At 37.1% G+C, this 21,663-nt stretch overlaps 1 protein-coding gene across 14 annotated transcripts in view; it reads right to left on the bottom strand.

The window, feature by feature from the left end:
- Positions 1 to 21,663, bottom strand: part of LOC136678044 (calcium/calmodulin-dependent protein kinase type II subunit beta-like) — a 73,265-nt gene that overhangs the window by 4,073 nt on the left and 47,529 nt on the right. For 4 of the 14 annotated variants that reach the window (XM_066655832.1, XM_066655833.1, XM_066655824.1 and 1 more), the window contains 6 exons: positions 19,979 to 20,016; positions 13,357 to 13,425; positions 6,432 to 6,480; positions 1,021 to 1,096; positions 810 to 904; positions 163 to 397 (listed from right to left, as the gene is read on the bottom strand). In XM_066655832.1, coding sequence (XP_066511929.1) covers positions 165 to 397; positions 810 to 904; positions 1,021 to 1,096; positions 6,432 to 6,480; positions 13,357 to 13,425; positions 19,979 to 20,016 — 560 coding nt within the window. In that variant the 3' untranslated portion in view covers positions 163 to 164. Of the gene's footprint in view, positions 1 to 162; positions 398 to 809; positions 905 to 1,020; positions 1,097 to 2,837; positions 2,988 to 6,431; positions 6,481 to 13,356; positions 13,426 to 16,381; positions 16,415 to 19,978; positions 20,017 to 21,663 lie in introns of all 14 variants that reach the window. The other 10 variants (XM_066655823.1, XM_066655820.1, XM_066655822.1 and 7 more) reach the window with 8 other exon arrangements.

The raw sequence follows: 21,663 nt of genomic DNA, 5'->3' as shown, positions 1-21,663 counted from the left end.
ATGACCCACCAAGATTACTCAGATCTCAGGGCGCCGGCCTCTTACTAGTTCCCAGAATTCATAAGACTTCGGGGGGGGGGGGGGGGCATTTAAATAACTGCAACCTCAGTTTAAATGACAAAATACCCTCCTTTAGGGACACCGAAGTGTATTGGAACTAACCTTCATTGGAGTGGAGCAGCGGGGGCTCCGGAGCAGTGGAAATGAACATTCTGCCACTTTGAGTCCCGGCGATGCCACACCCTCGTCTCCTCGGACTGGCTGCTTCGAGGTCGGCCCTGCCCATCCACATACTGCGTGAGGCGGATGTAGGCTATGCAGGCAGCGTCTTCACCAATCAAGTGCACATGTGGGTTCAGAATGGTCGTGTGGATGGGCTTGCTGTTCTTAGACAACACTAGAGAAGAAACACAACATTTTAAAGCAGGTCCTCTGTCTGCTGCTGTAAGGCTGATGTCATTAGAGGTAGAGTCAAAAACATACAGGACCCCTTTAGGCACAAAACCTCAGCTAAATGCAGTATATAAACAAAAAGAATTTACTAAAATCTCAGAAGGAAAAAGTTTTTTGCCCAAAAATAAGTAGATTTAAATAGGTGTAAACATTCTCCCATGGCACTCAATATAACAGACAAGAGATCAAAAAGAAAAGACACCTCCAGCATGTCGACTATGACCAAGGTTCTTTATTTCAGTGCATCCCCTTTTCAACAGCAGCATACCTTATATTGTAACTACAATAAAAATAATTAAAAAAAACAGGCTGAATCCCCAACTGAATGTTTTAGCAATGAAGTTTACTGTACTTACAGTTTTCAAAGTAGAATCTGTGGAAGTCCATGCCCTCCACAAGGTTTCCCAGGGCCTCTGGTTCAAATGAAGTCAAACCAGGGTCACAGATTTTACTGAGTAGAAAAGAAATTTAAAAAAAATGGAAGTGATTTATTTGACCTCTTTATTCTCCAGACAAAAATACATATGTAACAAAAGCACTGTCCAACACATATATTTAAAATCTTACGCATAAGCTTCAAAGTCTCCATTGTTGATGGCCTCAATCAGCTGTTCAGTGATTTTGATGATCTCCTGTTTGCGTGCTGTCAAAAGGAGAAGAAAAGTAAAAGTCAAGAGCAGATTTACAGTCTCTCTGCCTCTTAAACTCACAAGCACTGCATTAGTCACAAATCCATCAGAAGAGAAGGTCATTCACAGATTAATATTCAGCCCATGAATGAGTCTATTTGACCTACAGGCTGATCATGCTTCATCTTCCTGTCACTACCTCTGGTTACTACAAATGAAGGCCCAGCAATTTCAGAACAATCTGCTTTATCCAAATTCCTCAAAGAAGCAACAAGATATGACTGATAATAGTCTGTTAGCATTGCCAGCAAGCCACTCAAACTGCAAATCCACACCGGTAAATACTGCTACACTCCTAATGCAAGCACACCTGCTGTACTCACACTGTGCAGGAGGTAAGGGGCTAGAGGACGGCTGGGGGGGAGGGGGAGAAGGTTGTGTGGGGGTAGTGAGGGGTCTGTTAAGTGCTGCTGAGTCAGCTTCTGCCTGTGGGACAGGATTCCTGCGAGCGCTGCTCACCAGATCTGTGAGACGCGACACTGAGACGATCAGCAGCAATTACAAAGTGAGAGACGACAGGCGACACATGGAAGATGGAAGAAAGAAAAGAAGATGAATGAAAATGTAGAGAATAAACTGGGAAACAATGAACTTGATCCAATGTAGAGAATTAAAACTAAAATGCTAAATTTACAGTAGAAAGTACTGTTGGGGGATTTAGACATAACCACTGTAAAAAATTTGTTAAGCAATAAGTCATGACAACATTGTTTTGTCATTTACCTTAACTTATCAAAGTTTTGTTATTTCAACTGGATTTTAACTCAAGTTTTTAAACTATTCCAATGAAAAGGAAATTTGAAGGATTGAAATGAACTTGAAACTGAGTTCTGGCTATGGGCCAGGCTTTGGTACACCCAGGAAGAGCTCCCAGCATGCACCACGAGCCTCACTTTTTTGAGGTTTTATTTTCATTGTTGTGTGCTGTGAGGTTGGGAGTAATATATATGACGCTTTTAGGTTTTTAATTGGTGTTTGGTATTTGGTCTTTGTAGCGAGAACTGTGTTTTTTCCAAGGCCTCACCCTCAGTGAAACACTGCAGCTTTGGTGAGGTTCTGGCTGAGTCTTTTTACAAGTCACGCCCAAATGCTGCCTGTCGCTTGTTCTTATTCTCTGATGTTATTTTCAGAGAGTTTTAATAAAGTGCGTTAAAAGGCAACTATGACTCTGGACGTACTTCTTGACACCAGTCAAAAATAATTAAATTTAAGGCTCTTAACTTAAATACCTATGTTGGAATGAGTTGTGTACTTTCAACGTAAGTTGTTCAGTTGAAACAACAAGCAGTTTAAAGTCAAAGTCAAATCAACTTGCAAAGTAATTCAAAGCCAAATATGACTTAAAGTCATGAGTTGAAATAAATAGTAATTCTAATTGGATATAACTTAATTTGAAGGCAGCTTTTGAACTCATGATTTTCAGTTGACAACTGAAAATCATGAGTTCAAACGCTTCCTTGAAATTTTAAGTTTTAAGTAAAATTTTTAGCTACATTACCCTCCTAGCTCCAAAGGGAATGCAATTTTTAAAACAGCAAACATGAGTACCTTGAAAGCAAGGGAATGTTTTTTTTTCCAAATATCACTTCTACAGTGACCACAAAGCCATCCAAAAACCCAAGCAAAAAAATTAAATTAAAATGGTTCCCTTTAGTCTATCTATAGCAGCTGAATTCTGCTACTTTTTGTACTTACTCTGCATGGGAGTGTTTTGGGTTTGGGGGGTGGGAGGGGCAGTAGGAGTGGAGGTAGCAGGTAGGGGGCTGTTTTTGCTCCCCTCACCATCAGCTGCTGAGCCTGAGCCCTTGCGCGCCACTCCCAGTAGGTCAGTGAACTTGGTGGCAGCTGGGAGGGCCAGTAAGTGAGAGCAGAGATTAGAGAGCTGAATCAATGCTGAGGTAAAGTGCAGCAAACACAACAGGAAACATAACAGAAGAATGGAAATTACATGCAGTAAACCAAACACAAAGAACACTGTAAAGCTGGATTTAAAGTGTTTTGGACTAAATAATAATGATCTGTATGAATTAGAATAACGGTAGAGAATTCCAGAGCAGTGTGAATGAGGACTCAATAACACACTGGGTTGAGGAGGACAGTCTAGAACTGCATGAATATGGGGGAATATATTTTATTAAACCACAGTTTTGACCCTGCAATGTGACTGGCTGAGACCTTCCGGGGTGCCAATATTGAACGATAATGGCATTCTGACTGAAGATCTTCACATATTACTCTGCAATATATGCTTAACCTAACGTGTAACCCAACATAACCTAAAGTAAACTCTATTCCACCAATGTAAAACTGGTTCAGTTCCAATTTGCATACCTAATTTTGAACCATTCTGTGCATTTCCACCAAAATAAATTCCCAGCTGAAACTTTAATGAAGTCTGTGGGCATGTCTATCTGTTTGCACCAAGGTTCAAGAATCCTGAATGGAGCCAGTTCAAGAAGCAGTTCATGGTCAAAAAAGGGCCAAAAAAATTATGTGGAGGTATGGAAATGTTTTACCTTGTGAAAGGTTGATAAAAAAAATAATAATCATACATTTTGTGCTCTTTATCTCAAAACCTACCAATAAATTCAATAACAGAACTATGGTATAATCGCAAGGTTCGTGATCTTTGTACACAAGTGCCAATCTCATGTTATGCCACTCCCTCTTGTGTATTATTGTTTAAACAATATAAGAATGGAGAGATCGATCTAGACCAGTGTGAATTAGGAGGCCATTCAGTAAGAAATAATAGGAGAAAGCATTCTTAGACAATTAAAATACTGAGAGGACATTCTAGATCAATGTAAACTTAGGGAGACCAGTGGAAATCTTGGACAAAACCTTACACAGTTAATACAAACAGCTGCAAGAATAAAAGCTGCCAAAAGTTAATTTTTATATGAAGAAAGGGCAGTAAGAAAGAACCATTATTTTAAAATATAATGAGACACTAGCCTGCCAGAATGAACAATAGATAGCATTATTCGTTTTTGGCACTCCTTGTGAACAGTCATTAAGCTGTTCTCTGGGCAGACATGTCAGTGACAGAAGTGCCTTATTATAACAAAAAAGAATTAGATGAATGCAGTTTAGGGTACCTGTCAGGGATATTTTTCTTTTTAGCCCAGAATTCCATGTTCAAATAGGCCAATTTATACAGATGGGACTTTTTAATTATTGTTTTTTGATTAGAGCAAACAGATTAACTTCATGTCTTTTATGACACATTCTTATGGACATGAGTAATATTATTATTTCTGTGTTTGTCTGTGTCAACATTTTCTGGTATAAGGACATACATGCACTAACACAGCTGACAAAGCAATAGCAAGTGAAGTCAGAAATGAAATGAAAAGGCAAAGGTAATAGACAGGGTGTGTCACTCACTGAAGACAGCAGGGGTGGAGCCCTGAGTTGTGTGGGCGTGGTCAGACTTGGAACTAGTGTTTGATTGGGCAAGACCTGTGCTGTTATCTACACTCTTTCCTGTGGCCCAACCCCACATCAAAAAAAGATGGGAAAATAAGACAGGAACATGATAGAAAGGGCGATATCAAGGATGCACAACATATTGTTTAGTAATGATTATGGCAACAATAGGTCTTTGCAAAACCCATTTCACAGGAAACAGGATTATGGACATTATCTGATGTTGTGCTTTAAGTATATTAGCCAGTCACAGCTAATCACAGTCCTAGATGAATGATTCTGTGGATGATTCAATTCACATAATCAAACAAAAATAAATTACATAATTTGATATAAAGTGATTTTATTTCATTCAAAAAGCAAGGACATTTGCATTTCTGATATGAGGTTAATTAATCGAAATAGAATATCATCTATATTGTGCAAATCTGTCACAGAGAGACAAACAGAGCAGAATGAAGGGCCAACCCACTGCACAACTGAGTGCTTTCTTTAAAGACTTACACCTAATGCTGAACTATACGGCCAAAATTTATATAACAATATATTTCTTAGTTTCTGTGATAGGATATAATTCCAATGTTGATATGAACAATAAAAAAGATTCAGAAACATTGCCAAGAAAAACAAGACACATGACATCACCAACAAACCTAAACCCCTTGGCTTTGTCAATATTAATATTTTTAAACTAACCGAGTCGTGTAAAGTTGAGTGCAATGAACTGACAGCAGTGGCCTAATAATGAACATCAGCCAGTGACTGATGCTGTAAATAATGTATATTAAAATATATATTATATTCAGATATCAATATTGAATTATTGTCCAGCCCTAATGTACTCTTTACATATAACTTTCTGGTCTTGTGCAGGACAGAAAATATAAAACAGTTCATCAGAAAGATGAGAATAAACCAAAATTAAAAATAGAAACAGAATAAAAGAGAATGGTATGAAGACCATACAAAGTTAACAGGGCTGGTGTTACACACACATACAGCAAAAGCAAAACACAACAGATAATAAATAAAAATGAAATCACAGAGCACAAACTATCTACATGAAAAACCCCTCTCCCAGCCTATTAACCTTGAAAACAACATAACAAACTAAATATTCATGGTAGCCATTCAGAGAAGGAATGACAACTGATCTTAATTATTCAAATCAATCAATAAATTCAAGGGAACTGTAATTCAAATTATTCCAAGTGTCAGAATATTCAACTCCAAATCATTCACACAAATCAGATACATTACCGTTTTATGGTCTTATTTGCTTGCTTCAAAGAAGTGGGCGTCATAACTACAGTATTGTCAGGATGGCTCTTAGCTTTATGCACACACAGCCTGTTTCCCACTGAAGTTAATTATAGCACAAGGTGCCCTTGCCCTACACTAGTTGTGGAGAGTAGTAGTGACCACTCACACACTCTCTCACACATCTATCAGTGACAGTCTTTTTGCGGGAGCAGCTTCAGCTAAGGTCATTTCTAAGGTCATTCCAGTCCTAGTCAGCCACTGGGGCAGAGATGAGTTTATACAGTCTGCTGTATTATAAAGACAGATGAACTTATTTTAATGTGTTTCTCCTTCCCTGGTTTAACTGTGGTAAAGTTCTATTTCTGTTCTATCTAGCTAGTGAAAATTTGGAAAATTTCTTAATTAGGAAGCGTAAGGGGGTGGGACGACATAAACTGGAACCGAAAAATAGTTCTGAACTAAACTAACTAAATTTTCTGTAACAAATGAAGCCAAGAACAATTTGAAGAATCATTTAATTATAACAGCCCTAACCCCTGATTCCTTGAAGTGGAATTTCTGAGTCTTTCCAGTCAGATTTGTTTCCAAACTCACCTTTCATGTCTTCATCCTCCACTGTGGCATTACTGCTATCAGATGACTCCTAGGGAGAGAACAAGAGAAAATAACTGTTAAAAATGGCCACAAGTGTTTATTTCTGAGCACTGAGAGGGAGTATACTCCCCAAACCATCACACACACATTCTAATACACATGTATCCTCTTTAAACTTTTCACCAACAAAACCCCAGGGATCATATACGTTTAACCAATTATGGATCCATGGCAAACCTCATTAGAAGACTCGCATCATGCATGTCACAAATCAGCCATAACAATGACCAACTCTTTGTTTCTGCACTCTTTGTCCACTGACCATTCAGAAGAACTTTGTAGCTCTAGAGTTACAGGCATTATTATGTGTGTTACTCAGCATACATACATGGTCTGGACCCCCACAGGACCACCACAAAGCAGGTATGATTTGATATGAACCCCAAAAGTGCACCAAACAAAAATATCCGTGTCCAATGACCAATGATGGAATATTAGAGGATACCCAACACAAAAGGTGCAGACGACATCTACAAGGTGAAGCTCCTAACCAATGAAGAACAGGATGAAAAAGGGCAAAAAAAAAAACTCTACAGAACAAAATGGTTCCTCTATGGTTAGTAGGACTGAGAGAAAAGTCAGTACTGAAACAAGGAACTGGTCATAATGTTGTGGCACACAAATACAAGGTTATGACACACAAACATGCAGATATTACAAACATTTCACGCTCCACAGAAAATATGAAAGTTCTCAACACTTCAAATTCTCTGGAACCAGGCTGCATAGTGACAACTTAACAGTTCACACTACAGCTCATCTTTTCAGGAAAGCACAAAGTAAGACTCTGTTCAACAGTTTTAAATATTTCCATTTGTGTCTCTAGCATTAATGACTGGGTGCATTCGTTTCTGCAATATACTGCAATTCCGAACATCAGCCTTCAGCCACTTGGCCCAGTTTATATTTTGCATTTACATGTGATTTGATCATCAAGATAGTTTACATTTGCTTTTTAAATGTAGTTACCTCTTGTGGACCTTGCTCCTTAGTAGAAGGTTAGTGTGGTGGTGGTGGTGAACAAATATTATTTGGAAAACACTACAGGCTTTCTGTCTGAATGTTCCTGCAGATTGCACTGTATAGAGCTTATGATATGTATACTTGTCCATTAGATACATTAAAAGGCACCTAAAATGACAGAGAAAAGAGAACAACTTGACTTCCTATGTGGCCCCATTTCAACCCTCCTGAGCAGAGAATAATATGAGGAGAGATAGAGCAAGAGAAAAAGAGAGTGTGACAGAATGATGTCATGAGAGCAGGAAGGAGGGGGGAGGTCACCTGAGAAACAGAATGGAGCACCTGTTATGGCTGAGCCATGGCCATCACCAAGGACATCAGAAGCTGCTGTAAATAGGCCTTCAGTATGTGGGACAGTATCATTAGGAAAGCCTGAGTACGCCTTTTTCTTTCACTCTTACATCCAGAAACATCTCTCTACAGAGTAAAAACTTTAGAAACATGCTGAGTCTCATTAATGAAATGATGACAGCGGATATATATATATATATATATATATATATATATATATATATATATATATATATATATAAAAAATAGTCGTGTAATCTTCTGCATCCAGTGTATTGATGATTAATTTTGTCATCTAAAATATCAAAGGGACCAAACAATAATAAAGACACTTTCTTTGAAATGCTCCAGAATGTTGCAAAAAGATATTAGTTAGCTTAAGATATATTTAAAATGTACAGTGCTATAAAAATGTGTCAGTCTAAATCCCCCTATCCTTTTTACTCTAAGAGTAAAATATGCATCATCATCATTCAACTAGTCTCAGCCACATATGGCCCACCCACAACTGATGTTGTGTCTTATACTTTCAGTGCACGAATCTGGCTGCACTGCCAGGATTCTGCCAGTGGCATTCTGATTGGCTCTTTGTATATCTGTGTTCGTGCACTTTCGTGTATCATTTTGTACTGGCTCTTACAGGTTCAACATGAGAGACTCCCTCCACACATTAGACCAAAATATCAGACTTGTGTCTGGTCCTTTTCTGTGTCATTCAAATGTTCTTTTCCTTCAGTAGTAGTTGGCCACGTTAAGTGGTGAAAGGCACCAGACTCTCCCTAGAGTGTCTGGCTATGCGAGACTATCATGCAACTGCCAAAGGCTAGTAATCTTAAGGCAGGAAGATATGGCCAAAATTTATTATAACAATAGGTATCTTAATTTTGGCCAATAAGATATAATTCTGATATCAATATGAAAAAAAATAAAATAAAATAAAAAACACAGAAAAACTGCCAAGAACAAACAAGAAACATGACATCCAACATTCAACAAACCTCTTGGGTTTGTCAATATTAATATTTTTAAACTTGAACACAATGAACTGACTGCAGCACCCTGTAATGACCATTAATCCGTGACAGATAATGTAAATTGAAATACTGAACATTTAAAATGACACTGTTGTTATCGAAACATTTATATTGCACTATACTGAATTTTTGTCCAGCTCTAAGTAAGCTAACTCAAATTGACATCAGCAGTAGGGGTGGGCGATATAGCCCTAAAATAATATCATGATATTTCAGGGTATTTTGGCAATAACGATATTCTTGACGATATGAAAAACACTGGAAAATACTTTTATTAATTTCAAAAACAGACTATTGCAACAAAATCAATGTCATATTAAAATGAATTATATTCAATTATTGACAAACAAAAAAAATTATTTACAAACTCAGAGCCACTTTCCACCGTACTTTACTGTGGCTAAATGACTCATGTAAATAACACATGCCAATAACTTCATATGCATGACGTTATTACAAGTCTGAATATCACTAATATCACAATATACTTTTTTTAAAATTACTTTAAAAATGATGATATTGTCGATACTTAGCTTCCGCTATAGTGACTAGTTGTCTATTTTTAGCTAGTTATCTATGTAAAGCGCAATGATATTACAATCCCCATTTTTACATATTCTCATATACATTCCAAACCGATATTTATGTATGCAGGTCTGCCCTGATGCTCTTTTTAACCAAGCATCTTCTAGGCCTCAAACAATTAGTTTTTGTTGCATATTTTGTACCCGATGCCACATTTTCTGGATGCTGTTCTACATCCAACAAAGCACTGTATTGCTTCATTGTAGTTAATTAAGAAAAATCAGTTAACTAAACATATTTGCTGTTTGTAAATTTGAAAAATAAAGACAGCTTTACATTCTAGAAAACTGCAAATTCAAGGAACGCAATGCAGCTTCATCAGTTTTTCTATTCTGCATTTCTAAATATTACCACAAGGAGGCATTACTTCACACAGGGACTCAGAATCGGAATGCAGAGACACAGCAACAAGATGCCATGCAGTAACGCTGATACTTATTTCTGCCAACTGTTGCTATCCCAGTATGATACGTCACACACACCTTGTGCACAGAGTTTACACACTCCATTCAAAAGCCTCCTGCTCCTACTCAGAAACACATTATATACATGTTATGGATGCTAAGCTGAACACTACTCTGACAAGTATTCAGCAAACCCTGGAACAGAAATACTCCCTACAGAGTCATTTAAAAAATATTAAGTGTATTGTTAGGCTAATATAGGCATGTAAACTCCAATAAAGACTAGATTAATAAGCAGAATCAAATATTTTCAGGAAGCAAAATGGAAAATAGAAGAAAAAAAAAAAACAGGTTGTTATAATGCACATATTACACTACTAATATAATATATACTAATATAAACATGTCTTGTCCCAGCCTCTCTCTTCCACACACAGGTTAGTTGACATCATGGTCTATGGTCACAATCAAATAAATGCATTAAGCGGATGCAGATCAAGTAGATTATAGTAGGAAGAGAGGTGTGCGAAAGTGTGTTTGGGAGAGGGGTACCTTAGTCCCATCCAATGGATTATGGATAACAGTGCTCTGAGCTTCCTACAGCAACATAGGAGAAGGAGGGATGGAAAACATGAAATAAAGGGAAAAGGGACAAAAGAAAATAATGCAAGCAAGCAAGCAACAGACAGAGAGAGAGAGCTGGAGAAAAAAAAAGAAAAAAAAAAATATACGGGGGGAGGACGGGTGTTGAAGATTGCCAAGACTGAAAATACACTCACAAAATACAATCACAAACTAATAAGAACCCACAGATCCTTAGTCAAGCTCCTGCTTAAGGCTGAGTTAACTGCAACCAAACCAGTGAATAGTGTTATTAGAGTATTGCAATAACGGTTCATTCCTCCTTCAAATTTAGCAATGGAAGACAAAACAGAATGTGTTTTGAAGAGTTCTAAACTATTCACACATTTTCAATCACCGTTTAGGTCTTAGCAACCCCACAACTATGTACAATTTTGTCATTCTTATTATGTGCATTAATTAATGTATTTATGCTCCTAGGATGAAAAAGTAGCATGCATCATTCCATCTCTGAGACTTGGTTCAGTGCAACCTAGCCTTGGTGACAGCAACAGTTTGAGGTTTCTGCCCATTAGAGCACTCCCTTCCATTGACTTTGTGTTTCATGTCTAAGAAGAACAGAACACTGACACTCACATTCCAACATTACAGCTGTAGGGTGTCTGAATGTAACTGGTTTAACAGATTCAACACTGGAATCCTGAATAATAAAATTAGAAGAGCTCACTCTCGGTTCTCAGTTTGGAACAGTGCATGAAGTAAACACATACACTTGCTAAAAATGCACCTAGCTTGTGAAATTAGGGGCTAGAATGAACTGGAACTACCATAAGAGCCTGGTATAATCCAGACAAGACTGAGGCTATTTTTAAGGAAAGCAGATGCATAACAATATATTAGAAATCAAATAATGCATGTGACAAGTTTTTTGTCTGATGAGCCTTTATATACAAATCTGGTAAATTCTATTAATAAAGGTACCCCACAGTCAGAACCAAACCGATGGCACTTCATAATACTATTACTGATACTCATCAAGACAAAAATATTAAGATAATAGGAAGCTTATAGGCAACTTAAATTTATGGTCAGTTATAAAGAAGCATCAGATCTGACCAGTTTTCTTAATGTATGTCATTTCTGCTGGTCCATGTCGGCTAAATGTTCTTCAAAAATAATCACCCCCTACTGTTGCCCCATGCCTCACCCCCAGGAAGTGACATTTCTCCAGTAACCAATCAGCAATTAGCAGCCTTCTGCATTATGATGTGATTGCCATGACAACCTTTATCATAGGCAACAGACAGAAGTGTTGCATGCAAAGGCTTTGATGAGGAGATACCTATGGGGGTGCAGACATGTTGAATGATGAAAAACACCTCATAGACTCATCACTTCACTTGTTTAAAGATTTAAGAACTGGACATATGCAGCTGCACACAACTGTGCAAAACTTTCTCATTTGCAAATCACTGTGGCAGTTATAATGTTCCGAACGTTGATGTATTATTGGTAATCTCTTAATTAATAAGATTTGTTATGTTTATTAAGCCAATTGACAAAACAGGACACCAAAATGAGCTTCTGGTTTAAATCAACAAGATTTGTTTTTCTGGTTTTCAAAATTTCTTGTCAAAGGATTTTCTATTAATATTGGTCTTATAGCACAGGGGATATCACACACATCCCACATACAGCAGTAGAGCCCTGGTCCAAACAGAATGATATCAGTAAGGATTAAATAAAGCAAATGGCACAATTTTATGTTTGCATGTTTTATTAAAATGCTTGTGACACAAGATATTCTTGATTATTTTTGCTTTCAGTCAATAATTATAATCTGTGCTAGATCACAATGGGCCATATCACAATAAAAAAAAAATTGCAATTTGGCTCAGGTATTGAAATCATATTGTGTATCGTGGATCTGCAGTGATTCACCTACACTAAGCTTTATCTATGACACACAATAGCTGTCACCTAAAGAACATTCCCAGTGGATATTCTTAGCTTATATTTGTGAGTCAACCATTTTCTGTTTTAAGTACAGATAAATATGCTGAGATAAAGCAGATTTGAAAATCAGTGGTATATTCCTTTAATAGTTGCCTTACACTGTCTCCATTTTGTGCCTAAACTATTTACTCTGCCATTGTTCTATATGTTTGAGGACTGACCAAGAAAACGATCATTCAAATCATTTATATAATGGAGGCAGCAGTGAGGCTACTAACAAAGTCAGGGAAAATGGAGTAATAAGACAAGATTCCTTTGTGACCATATTCATCTTCTGCCTTCTGTGAAAACTAGGTAACCTTATCTGCACTTACAGAACCTCACACACAAACACTTCGATGGCATTAAAGGGCAACTATGAGGGATCCTAAAAATATGCTGATATATAGCACCAAGTGTTGTGGTGGCTATATGTGCTGTTGGAGTGTCGGTCAGAGCATAGTCCACTCTGAGAAGTCACAGCCTGTCTTTAAACCCTTAACAACTGTTAGTGTTCATTTGCTGAGAAGATTAGTGTTCACCCTAAAAATCCAGACCCTCACTACTCCATTCATTACCATAAATTATAAGTATACCTCTTATATAGTTCCTGACTGATTCACAAACTGGACTTGTACATTGCATGGGAGCGTATTTAAAAATAGTACCAAAATGGGATCTGCTATTACTGTCAAGTCAAAGAACATAATAATAATAATTTCAGATTTTACCCAATTCTTTTTTTAACCTGGAAAGAAAAGTGTAGCTCACACATTCATACATCATAAACACTGTGGCCTACCATACAAGCTGAGAGAGAAAAGATAAATGGAGCACACGTGCACACACCCATGTTCAGGCTTAAGGGCCCAGACACAAACAGGAAAGAGTGGGATAGGAGAGGTAAAGGAACAGAATGATAGAGGAAAGAGGAATTAGAGAGGTAAATACCAGTGCAGGAGAGGGAAGGTTTCCTTTGGGGCTTGTGACTATGCTGTTTTTGGTGCTGTTGGTCTGGGGCTGTGCAGGGAAACATAACACATACTGGGTTAAAGAGGAACCAGGTTAAAAGTGATAGAAGATACGATCAGCATGCAGTTCACAGACACCAGCATTCAGCCTCACATACACACGGAAAATGTGAAGTCATACTGCATTATAAATGGACTTCAAGTGCTAAACTCTACCTTTGCTGTTACAAATACACACATTTAATCGCATATATCAGACTAATTTTGTCAATAGCTAATATAGATTGGGATCCATTCCAGTCTCAAATATTTTACTGGAATATTTTCAAATGCTGTGACATTAGACAACCTAATCTACTGTTAATGAATTGTATTGTTTAATGCACGAAAAATTGATTTTTTTTAAACTGCACAGCTGTATTTTAACATTGTGAGTTGTTGCTATTTCATGTCATGTCTAACACACATTAACCATGCTAAAATCACTAAAAACCCATGGCCTTCTCTGACTTGTTGTTTTATTAGACATTAACTGTGCCTCTGTGGGAATTAATTTGTACAATTACAGAATGATGTGAAAACAGACAAAATGTTTTCCAGAGTCACAAAGGAGAGTTCATTAAAAAAACAACAACATTATAATGCTTTTCATGCCAATTATGCTTAATAAACCTATTCCATTATGGCAATTACACATGCAACAAACACAGAATAGTATACAACACTTTGACAATCAAACAAATTCTGTTTATTTTACCAGAGCAGGTTAAACAAAACTGAAAACATGGCTGACTATTGCATTGGCTGGCCACACATTGAGCTATCTGCAGCTAACAATCCCCTTCCCTCATGTGGCCTAGTGTTTTCATTCATATTAATCAAAGTCATCATTATGACAGGATAAAAGAATCAGGCTAAAAAAAAAGGACTGAAGATGCTGAGAAAAAAGTGACAGGATTAAATGGCTATAGCACAGTTAACATTCAAGTAGACATAAACAAGCAAAAGAAAAAATACCATTTGGTGTTATGTCTGGTATAAACGGCAGATGAGTGTGTATAGGATCTTTGCAAAAACCAGCTTTCTGCCTTTTCCACAGTTGAGGTGACTGTCAGTTCAGAGGAAATGGACAAAGAAGAGGCGCACAGAGCAAGAAAAATTGCCTTAATTCTTTCACACCTGGACTTAAATGGAGGCCTCTGCCATTGTGGGGAAATGCTGTTCTCTCTGGTGTTTTATGTTCTAATGCTCTGCATTTGTAACAGTATGTTTGAGGGGAAAAAGCTACTGCTGTTTGTTGCTGATGTTTTACTTGTCTGTAAGTTTTTATTCACTGTTTGAATTATCACAGAAACCCATTTGTAAGACAAGCTATTTAGTTTTGTAGCACTTTCGGTAATGCAGTTAGCCGTCTCCTGAGTTAGGCCACATTCCTCCTTAAGTAATTCGAAACAACAAAAATAAGTCAATATTACCCACCTACTCAGCAGGAATAGAGGAATATCCTCATCTCTGTTCATGCTTTTCAACGTTTGGAGTTTTCTCTGTTGTCTAAATAACTCAAAGTCATGAGCAGAGAGAGAGAAACGCCTAGCATACCAGACTGAGACAGTTTTTTTTTAAAACTCATTTACAGAAACTGGGGCTTTGTAAACGCGGGATCAAGCATGCAAACAGACAGAAGAGCTAGCACATGGTGAGGAAACATCCTCAGAAATGGTTTTGATTAAAATGTGAACATCGCCTTTAAAGCTGGGAGATGCCACAGAATTGCTACTAATACAATAACATGGATATTAATACAGCAATATGTATCTCATTACAGAGGAAACATTCGAATGCGCACACAAACAAAAATACATTAGTATACAGAAATATGGCTTGGACCAGCAATAAAATAATAGCGTAAAATGATTTTGACTTTTTCCCCTTCATCAAAAAGATGGTTTTTGCTTGTATAAACACTATATAACATAGAAAAATACAAAAGCAGATCAATATCAAGGCAGTCAGATGACAATCATAATTAATCACATTATTTATGTAGCAAATGGTGTTAACCTTAGTCAATCACATTTCTAATTTTTTTTTTTAAAAGACTGAAATATAAAGGGCAGTATTTCTTCTAGCTACTTATTGCTAATCACTATACTTCATCAAAAGAACATTCAGAGGAACATACCATTTTTACGCTGTACTTTAACAAAATTAGTTTATATCTCATTTTTAGTAAATTATTAGTTTCATTAATAATTTCTTTTAAAGCATTAAATGTGACACGCTTGAATAAACAGTAAAACATTTAATAGGGTTTGGTTCCTCTTTTTGATGTTTAGTTCCATTACGACACATTTAAGGATTGATTTGAAGACAGGACTGCCTTGAGAACAGGTTTGGAAACACACTGACACAGATCATAATTTTTTACTAGTTTTTATTTACATTCAATTTAATAAATGGCCATGTTTTAGTGGTAATTTAATTATGTATATTGACTAGAAAGAAATGTCTTTCTCTTTCTGTCTTTAACAAAAATAACAAAATGTCATTAAAACTCAGAAAATATTAGAGAAATAAAAAGAAATTCCAAGTGCAGCTGTGTGCCATGTTATTCTACATAAAGACGAATAAGAAGAAAAGCCAGTCTGAATAAGCAAAATGTAAGTGCTTGGACCTGCTTTAAGTTTCCTTTTCAGCGCTGGTAAAGTGTGATGCAGTGGGATGCAGTAAGGGAGGTCTGGTGGAGTGTTCTATGACCTTGACAGATAAACGATTAGACCATACACATGCAGAAGAAAAGAATGGGAAATCCAGATATGCTTAGGGTAGTAAGGATAAGCAGTAGAGCGTATGTAAGACCATTTCTTCAGCCACTGAACACGCCAGAAAGTGAAGGAGAGCCTATAGTAAAGGCTTGTGTCCATACTGTGGTAACAAACAGGAAAAGATGAAAGGTAGGATAAATGATGAAGGATAAAGAATATTAAATGGAGTGGTGATCTCACCATGTACTGAACGGTGGAGCTTGACTTCCTCTTCTGGAAGAATGGAGAGAGGGAGAAAAAGCAAAAGTGTTGAATCATCCCATTAAGTGTAAAGAAAAAGGCACTAGTTGTAAAAGGCAACTTCCAACGAGACGATGACCGACTAATATGTCTGACGAACATGCCCACTAGACACGTTTAGATTGAAGAAAAATAGGAGGGCACAATCCCAATCATCCAGAATTGAATATGTTCCAAATAGAAAGTATTCAGAAGCAAAATCGCTCAGGTTCAAAATCAGTCAGGACTTCACAAGACCAGGACTGAAATCAACCACAACCAAAATATGACAGAATTAAAAATTAAAGACTAATACTGTCTAGGATTAAAAATCAGTCAGCATTGGGAAAGGACAGTAGTCACTTTTAAGACCAAATCAGTAAAAGGCTTTTAAATTTCCGACATTTTATTCCAAACTAACCCACTAGCCATTGTGGTTCATATCAGTGTGTTCGTTTAAGTGCAAGCTTCAATTAAATAGCAGTGTTACTGTTTTTGCTACACACTGCATTACCATTTGTGAATTTGACTACAAAGTTTGTATGGAAGCGAAAGAACCTGGTGGAAGGGTAAAAGAGGAAGAGAGTTATACACCAGGAATATGTTCAGAGTAGAACATTCTGGTCAGACATCCTTCAGGTGTTAAAGGTGAAAAGCAGTCTAGCAGAGGATATAGGGTCAGAAAGATGGAAGAAAGTGAAGGAACAGCAGTAAATGGGTGGTGCTTGTCTAGAGGGTGAGAGTGGAATATTGTGCATGGTCCAAAGAGGGTAAAAGTTAGCATGCTGTAGCAGGAAAGTGTGAAGTGAATCATCAAATGCACTTGTGGCCAGAAATCTAGAGCAGCTAGCAGTATCAAATCTGAAGTGTAACATCCTATTAAAACACACAACAATTCTGCAAAAAGCTCATTTACAGTTTTGTAATGTAGTCAATCAGCAAGAACATATCTGGTGTTAGATTATTTATGCAGTGAAACTACTCATTAGAAGTTATCAAATATACAACACAGACAATTTCACAGATTGTGTAACAGACACCAGAATTCTTCAAATGGTATCAGTGTTACTGCTGGGTAGTCATGCTTCTGCAGACTGTAAAGAATCCTCAAGCTTTTCAAGGTAAGAGAACAGCAAATTAAAAATATTTTATTTCTGAAGGGGGGAAAAAATTAAAAAATTTATAGGTCAGGGGACATCACTTGAGCATGACTCACTGTTATATTGCAAAGCACCAGTGCTTAATAAATCATTGTGAATAATTTACTGTGTGATGAGAAAGATCTTTAGTACCTGAATTAAAATACACTCAGGTTTCATAGCAGTGTTTGGTAACTGCTGACAATATGTTCATGTCAATAAAAAGTGAATAAGTTCAGTCTGTTCCAAAGTAGTAAGAAGAAGATATTTGTGGGGTGGAAGGAAGCTGTAAACAGGGCATTTTTCTGCTCTGTTTTAAGGAGGACAAGTGACAGAGGGAAGGAAAGAGAGAAAGAGAGGGAGTTACAAAGTAAGAGGAAAAAAGAGCCATCGTTTAAAATGGCTGATGGAGGACGTGGGGGAGCCTGTTGCTAGGCGATGAGAGGAGCACAGTGATGCTATTTCTGTCTCAGAGTTTCCAGGGTTCAGGCTTGTGGCTATTCCTGGAACTAGAGTCACATTCCCAACTCAACCAGCTCTTCTCTCTGCTGGTGCTGTCTCACACACAAAGTGTGTGTAAGAGCAAGGTGCACTAGTATAATTGGTGTTAGTCATGGAGGGGGAGAAAAGGTCAATAGCCACAAGGAATTGTTATTATGAGAGGTCACTTATTGGCAACTCTTTGGGTGCATGTGCATTTGTTTGTGCTTGTTGTACATATTCACAATGGAAATTCCCTGATTCTGAAGTAATACCAGTGTAAACCTTACTGTGATCAAATGATTATTAAACTCAGATTGATAAATTGTTCTTTTTTTTTTTTTTTAGAAAACAATGTTTTTGAAATGTTTAAAATTTGAATGTAAAAAAATCTTTCAAATACATGATGTCATGATTATAATTATGGCAAGAGTTATTGCCATACTGTGCAAAAGTCAGAGACCAACCTCCATTTATTTAATTTCTAATAGTAGAACCTGGCTGCACAATTCCAAAAAATGAAAAACAGATTCAGTGATGTTCTGCTCTGGTCTCGGGGGTCAGTCCACTGTTCTGAGAATGACAGCAGTTTTTTACATCTGTAAATGTTCTTGTATTTATCTTCTTTTTATCTTTAGCATTTATCACAGCATGGAGTTCCGTGGGCACTTCTCACAGTGGAATGGAGGACAGAAACAACAGCAGACTTTTCCAGATTCAAAGCAAAAGTGCAGCTTAATTTTCTCCACTCACACAAAGATCAAAGTTTTCATGGTTGTCAGGAGCTACATTTTATCTTTTTATATATATATATATATATATATATATATATATATATATAAATAAGTCATTGGATTGCCCGTTTTGGCTTTCCTGTTCCTTATTCAAGAAAATGATCATCTCAATATATAATCAAAACAAACATCTACTTAACGCCTGTTTTTGACTGCATGTTATTTTAAGGACATTATTATTACAAATATATAATGAGAGAGAGAGAGCTAGAGAGGGAATGTGTGAGTGTGTCAGTGAGTAAAGAAAGCTTAAAAATAATACCAAGGCTATCTTCACACATCAGTTTTGCCATTTTCCTGACTTTACTGAATGTGAGAGCCATCGTTCTGTACACTGGATTTGACTCTCACAGAAGATTCCAAAGCTTTCTCTGTGACATCACAGCCCCCTCCTTTTGATTTTCTTCTCCCCGACACCTCCCACACACACACACACAAGCAGACGGAAATAAATCTTCCAATCCGTTTCTTCTCATCTTTCAGGGGGGTATCGCTTTCTAGCAAACCGGATGAAGCTTGTTTTGCCCCTTTGGTAACACCTTATATTACTGCACCCTCATTTTTCCCTTATCACTACCTGTCAACTTGAATGGTAGGGAACAACAAATATTTGTTTGTACCCTTTCTATCCAAGTTCCTTATTATGCAAATACACTCCATTAACACTATTTATAACTTGACCCGAAAGGAGCATTGTAATACTTGTTGTTGGGAATAAATATCAGTGAAGTGACAAAGTGGTGGAGTATTAATGTGAGGAGAAGCCGGTTAAGTGTGACATAAGTGGTTTGGTTCATTGTTGTTTTCTGATTCCTTAAAAGCAGGAAAGATCAGAAAGCTGGAAAGTAAACACTTCTCATATGATGGATATACAAATGCTGAAAAATCCCATGCTTTCAGTTTATCAACCAAACACAGTACATCATTACATCTATGTGATACTGAAATATCCAATCAAAGAAAAAAGTGCAATAATCACTAAGCCTAAATGTGGGACATGCATTTGGTCATTTTACACTGACAGCAAGAGCAACAGCACAGACACAGGCAGAGAAACAAAGACAGAAACAGCAAGAAATAAAAGAATTTTTAAAAATGCCATAGAGCAGCTGTACTAAAAGGAAATGTTTGAGAGACTGTCTTACCTTTACGTCAGCTTTCTTGTTCAGCAAACTCTTAGCTGCTGCAAAAGGACAATGGAAGGAAACATGTTCAGCAAACACCCAGTATTATTAAATCTCAGCACAGAACAATTATCCGAGCATTCTGTCCAAGAAAATATTATAAACAGTCCTCAACAACAGCATCATGGCTTTGGGTTCTAATGCAGTGACTTATCCAAGAGATGTCACAGTGTCAGGACTCAGCTACTCAGCTTCTGATCAGTTCAATCACCCTACTTGTGTATAGGAACCATCAGCTATCAGCTAAGTGCCTTCCAGAAGTATTAGCTTAACAGCTTAAGATGCCTGCGCTTAAATATGAGAGAAACCTAAACTCTAGAGAAGATATTATTCAAATAGAATAATAGGGGGGGGGGGGTTACAAAACCGGGTTTACAAAAACACAACAACATTTTAACTACATATTTGTGTCAGCAATGATATATAACAGATGAAAAACCCATCACTGTCACAAGAAAACCACTTGTTTCTCTGGCAAAAGTTTTTATATTTAAAGCCATGGAAAAAACAACTCATGTAATAAGAATAAACATTGATCAGCCATAATATTATGACCACCTCCTTGCTTCTAATCCCTTCTCTCAGCTCTTATACCTGCATGTAGCAGTCATGTGGGGGTCCTGACCACTGAAGAACAAGGGGACAGACAAAGTAGAGAGAGCAACAGTCTGTAATTTTAGAACTACAATGTGCTATAGACAGTGAGTGCAGAAACAAGGAGGTGGCCATAATGTTATGCTTGAATTGATCAGAAAGACTGCTAATATAAGATAATACAAATGTAAAAATAACATCAGCTAATTTCCCAGTTCACCTAACTGTGAAAAGCATCACTTCAAATGGTTCGTTTAAGATCTTAAACCAAATGGTTGGCTTAAGAATGTTAACACAACTCACGATTCTTCCATTTAACCTTTAATAAAATATTGTTATATTTATTTGCTGACAACCTCAGAGAAACATGATCTACCCAAATGAAAAAATGTCAAATCCCAGCATCAGTAGGTTACTGTGAAGCCAACAATGCAAGTATTGACATCTGTATTATGGAAATTTATGTACCAATTTGGGGAAATTTTACCTAATATTCAATGTTTGTCAAGACACTTTCAGGGTTATTTAGAAAATCTACATCCGATGCATGCTTTAAAGTCCCAATCGCTATGCTGCGCTGCGGCTCAAAGCACAGTCTCGCTCACGAGCCCATGCAGACACTGCCACTTGGGGGACAGGGCACTGTTTTAGACTTCATTCTTACAAGAACTTTGATGCTGAATGTCTTGAACTGAATATATATGGGTGGAGTGAAGCATTGCCTTCATTGAGAACCGACATTTATTAAAAGTATACAAAAAACACAATATCTGACTCTCCAGATAAACCCCGAACACCTACCCAAGGAACGCACAGATGAATAGCTAAACATTCGGTCCAGACCCAGTTGCCACATACGCACATCGCATTTGTTTAATTCCCCATAATTTCATGAGCTCAATTAAGCATTAAAAGTCAAAATACTGACACAGGCCTTTCATCAAGAACTGTGTTTTAGAACTTGCAAATAAAAATAATAAATAATAATAAAACTATACATTTATTCCCTTTAAACAAAAGTTATTTTAATTTCCCTTGCAGAGAAAAAGTTT

This window comes from Hoplias malabaricus, chromosome Y (assembly GCF_029633855.1).
Source record: "Hoplias malabaricus isolate fHopMal1 chromosome Y, fHopMal1.hap1, whole genome shotgun sequence".
NCBI classification, from domain to species: domain Eukaryota; kingdom Metazoa; phylum Chordata; class Actinopteri; order Characiformes; family Erythrinidae; genus Hoplias; species Hoplias malabaricus.
Note: the sequence above shows the minus strand (reverse complement) of the source record. Positions and strands in the feature narration are given on the sequence as shown.